Below are 1462 nucleotides of genomic sequence, written 5' to 3' on the forward strand. Positions count from 1 at the left end.
GCTCATTAATAAATTAATGGTATAAATAGAAGATCTACCTATTTTAGAAATTTCCGTGAGAGGACTTGAAATCATTGGTCCAATACCATAACCAATAACGAATAAACTTAATGGCAACGAAGATTGAACGGTGGTAACACCAAACTCTTCTTTCAAATCAGCAGCAATTGGAGTGAAAATTGAAGCAGCAAGGTATTGGCAAATAGTATTAAACCCAATTAAAATACTGACTACTGCCTTTTCGCTTACAGTCCAATTATAAGGATTTTCAGGATCATTATCAGAATCCCAAGTAGTAATATACTTATAAATTTTATCTATGGGATCTTTCTCTTTTAATTTTTCATCATCATTACTAACAATAGTAGAATTAGACAGATGATTCAGAGTTATGAAATATTTTTCCGGTACTAAATAATCGGGATCTTCTTCCGGATACGAAAAAAACAGGTGCTTGGTGGCTTTATAGATGATTCTTCCTAAAGTACTATCTCTAACCAACCTTTTCAATATCATAACTTGGCCCTTGAATTAGAACCAAGTCAAAGTAGGAAATACAAGTGCTTAAGTAAGTAGTCTTGAGAAGAGCAAGAAAAAAAAAGGTGAAAACAGTGAATTATTGCAATTCTACGATTAATAATCAGCTACCGAAATTTAGAAGAACCCATTTGACACTATAATCAAATGTAAATGGATTTGAACCATAGACTTTAAACGAGAAAGGTCCAATAAACCAAAGTGTGGTAGACCAAAAGGAAATAAGCCCAAAGGAGAACGAGTCCGAACAGGAAATAAGCCCAAAGGAGAACGAGCCCGAACAGGAAATAAGCCCAAAGGAGACGAGTCCGAACAGGAAATAAGCCCAAAGGAGACGAGTCCGAACAGGAAATAAGCCCAAAGGGGAACGAAACCCACCGGAGGATATAACATATAAGAAAATCGACTTGAATTGTATGAATTATAAGAATTATAAGAACTATAAGAATATACACTATTCATCTGATGATGATACTGGATCTAGTTTCTATATATTAATATGAATCTGTGAACAAAGACTAATTAGCAAATTTAGATCTAGCTCTAAGTTTAGGGCCGTTGAAATAAAAAATCAAAGGGATCAAAGATAATAGAATTGCAATAAATCCAAGAATTGTACTACCCCAACCAACGGGGTAGTTTGGACTATTTGCACTCAAATTATTATATAGGGGATGAGCACTTAAGCAAATCAAACCACCAATTAAAGAACGGAAAAAGTTATTTGCAGCCATAACCGAAGCAACGTATCTTTTGAAAGAATGACTTAAGTACGACATTAAAGTTTGAAAACCCATATAGGCCGAAAAACCAAAGCATGCAGCACCAAGCATTGACGGGAACCAATGAATAGATGCTTTACTTGTCCAACCAAAAAGGAATATACCTAAGGGCATAAACATTGCTCCTACGAAGGCAATACTTG

General features: G+C 35.0%; 3 protein-coding genes across 3 annotated transcripts; all 3 read right to left on the minus strand.

Moving 5' to 3' along the window:
• Positions 1–38: 38 nt before the first annotated feature.
• Positions 39–516, minus strand: HYPBUDRAFT_5839 (uncharacterized protein; the record flags this gene model as incomplete). Its single annotated transcript, XM_020223526.1, has 1 exon — positions 39–516. A coding segment is annotated over one exon (478 nt), but the record flags the coding sequence as incomplete, so codon positions are not given.
• On the minus strand, positions 492–1014 carry HYPBUDRAFT_152696 (uncharacterized protein). The gene has a single exon (XM_020221148.1). It carries the CDS (start codon positions 928–930, stop codon positions 655–657), a length of 276 nt encoding a protein of 91 aa, XP_020077088.1. The 5' UTR covers positions 931–1014; the 3' UTR covers positions 492–654.
• On the minus strand, positions 1011–1449 carry HYPBUDRAFT_11167 (uncharacterized protein). The gene has a single exon (XM_020218842.1). The coding sequence runs from the start codon at positions 1437–1439 to the stop codon at positions 1056–1058; it is 384 nt and encodes a 127-aa protein (XP_020077089.1). The 5' UTR covers positions 1440–1449; the 3' UTR covers positions 1011–1055.
• Positions 1450–1462: the final 13 nt, after the last annotated feature.

Source organism: Hyphopichia burtonii (genome assembly GCF_001661395.1).
Source record: "Hyphopichia burtonii NRRL Y-1933 unplaced genomic scaffold HYPBUscaffold_3, whole genome shotgun sequence".
Taxonomy (NCBI): domain Eukaryota; kingdom Fungi; phylum Ascomycota; class Pichiomycetes; order Serinales; family Debaryomycetaceae; genus Hyphopichia; species Hyphopichia burtonii.

Bases quoted from the DNA above. Each gene is read 5' to 3' on its own strand.
- HYPBUDRAFT_152696 (XM_020221148.1), bottom strand. From the start codon at position 930: ATGTTATATCCTCCGGTGGGTTTCGTTCCCCTTTGGGCTTATTTCCTG.
- HYPBUDRAFT_11167 (XM_020218842.1), bottom strand. From the start codon at position 1,439: ATGTTTATGCCCTTAGGTATATTCCTTTTTGGTTGGACAAGTAAAGCA.